Here is a 2136-nt window from a genome sequence, read left to right as displayed (position 1 = left end):
ACGCTCTCTGCGGCGCCCAGGCTGCCTTGAACTCCCGCCTTCCGCGCTGGGAAGCGACCGGCGGCCCCTCCCAGCGAGAACTCCCGGCGCCTGCAGGGCCCGAGGTAAACCGCACGCCCGCTCCGCAGACCTCCCCGGCGACGCGAACCGGACGGGCCCGGAGCCCCCCGCCAGACCCGCAGGGCGGAGGCGCACGGCTGCCTGCTGCAGAGGCGCGAACTTTTACACCTACTTTTTGTTTCGCTTCGGCTTTGGGATCGCGACCCAGACACTGATTTTCCACCGCCTGGGGACGTTGTCCCCCTCGCCCCGAGGTCTCGACCAGCTGTTCGGAGAACTAAGTTCTCACCCCCGGTTGCTAAAAAGTGGTCCCCAAGAGTAGCAGCCCGTCAAACGCAACAACAATGACAACAGCCGCGCTAGTAACAAATCTCCTAAATGAGTGGGGCTGCCCAGGCAGGTTCCACGAGACAGCAGCGCTAACTGCGCGCGGGGGTCGGGTTAAAAAGGACCCCGGAGCGCGAAGGATGAGCCGAACAGGAGTGGGCTGCTCGTCGCAGCCGCTCTCTTGCCTGGCGCTCGGGCTGTCCGTGTGTCTGTGCCCGACTAGTTGTCCCTCCAGCTGCTCAGGCAAAGTTTGACAAATCCCGGGCAGCGGGAAAGGATTTCCCCGAGTCTCCCTCCCTTTTCCCGCCCCGCGCGCCCCCCTCCTCAGAAATAATCCCACCAACTCTCGGCCCCCCGTGCAAACTTACGTTTGATCTGCCTGGGTTTGCTCTGCTTTCGCCGGGACATTTCGGCGGCGGCCGCTGCCACTGGGGCTCCCGCGGTGCCCGCGGTCGGGGCTGCCGCTTCCTCGGCTCCCGCCGCCGCCGCCGCCGCCGCTGCCGCTGGCCAGGCTCGGGCCGCCGCCGGCCGGACTCCAGGTGCTCCGGACGCGCGGGATCCGAGCGCTGGGCTCCTCCGGGAGCCGCGGATCCACGTTTGGAGATGAGCAGGCAAATAAGGAGAGAGAGGGGGGCAAAGAGAGTGTGACAGTGGGGAGGGTGGGGGGAGTGGGAGAGCGATGGGGGGGAATGGGAATTTTCAAACGAATGGACAGGGAGAGAGAAAAGGGAAAGGGGGGCACGAAAAGAAGGAAGAGAAAGAGGGAGGGAAGGGAGAGCGAGCTGAGGGGAGAGGGGAGGAGAGGGGGCGGAAGGCGCGGGAGGAGGAGCGCTCTCGCTCTCCCCTCTCCGCGGCTCGCGGGGCAGATACTCGAGCGCCGCCGCCGCCGCCGCCGCCGCCGCCGCCGCCGCTCCGGGCCGCGCAGCTCTCGCTCTGCCGCGGGAGGTGGCGAGGCGAGGGAGGGAGGGGCGCGCCGGGGCTGTGGGGAGGGGGGACTATTCCATCAGCGAAAGGAGGATTGGCTGCATCCAAAGCCAGTCCGGATGCAAACTAGGGCCCTGGCCTGGTCGCGTGGGGTTCAGGGGAGCGCGGCGGGGGGTTGGAGGGACAGAGGGAGGCGTGGGGCGGGCTTGGAGGGGGGCCACCTTCTGCAGTTGTCACCGCGTCAGCTCTGGGCTTTTGCCAGAGCACCCCTCCTCCCCTTCCCGGCAACTTCTTTTCAACAGCCCCTCTGATGGACCCCAACTCTCCTCTCTCACGCCTCGCCTATCCAGCGGGGCACAAAGAAATCTCAGTCACTCCATAAACTTTGTGCTTCCAGTTATGCCGCCCCCTCCCCTAGCCTCCACCCCACCCTTCCAGCTATTTGGCAGGAAGGTTAGGCCACTGGCAAAATCCTCTGCGAGATCCAGCTGATCACAAATGCCAGCTGTACGTCTTCGGGCCAGTTAAGTCCTCTCCTCTGCCCAGGCTCTCAGGAGACCATTTCATTGCTCTCAAGGTTCCAAGGAGACCGCTGCGGACGCGGACCATCCCCCCACTTGGCCAGCACGGATGGGATGCTGAACAGCGTCCTAAAAGTGCTCTTTCTCACCTCGAGTTTTCATTTTAGATTGTAAAAATTCCGAATTTGGAGAGAGGCAGATATTTTTCTCCCATCAGAAAGCAGGACCATTAGCTAGGTGATTACCCTTGTGGGAAAGGAACCATCTCTAATCAGAATACTAACTTTTTGAGGAAGTCTGTGGA

The 2136-nt window shown here is 63.4% G+C and overlaps 1 protein-coding gene across 1 annotated transcript in view; it reads right to left on the bottom strand.

Moving 5' to 3' along the window:
• ZFPM2 (zinc finger protein, FOG family member 2) overlaps nt 1–1344 on the bottom strand; it is a 462647-nt gene extending 461303 nt beyond the window's left edge. Inside the window, exon 1 of the mRNA XM_030863080.3 lies at nt 756–1344. Coding sequence (XP_030718940.2) covers nt 756–795 — 40 coding nt within the window. The 5' untranslated portion in view covers nt 796–1344. The remainder of the gene's footprint in view (nt 1–755) is intronic.
• Between the last annotated feature and the right edge of the window lie 792 nt (nt 1345–2136).

Source organism: Globicephala melas, chromosome 17 (assembly GCF_963455315.2).
Source record: "Globicephala melas chromosome 17, mGloMel1.2, whole genome shotgun sequence".
Lineage (NCBI taxonomy): Eukaryota > Metazoa > Chordata > Mammalia > Artiodactyla > Delphinidae > Globicephala > Globicephala melas.
Note: the sequence above shows the minus strand (reverse complement) of the source record. Positions and strands in the feature narration are given on the sequence as shown.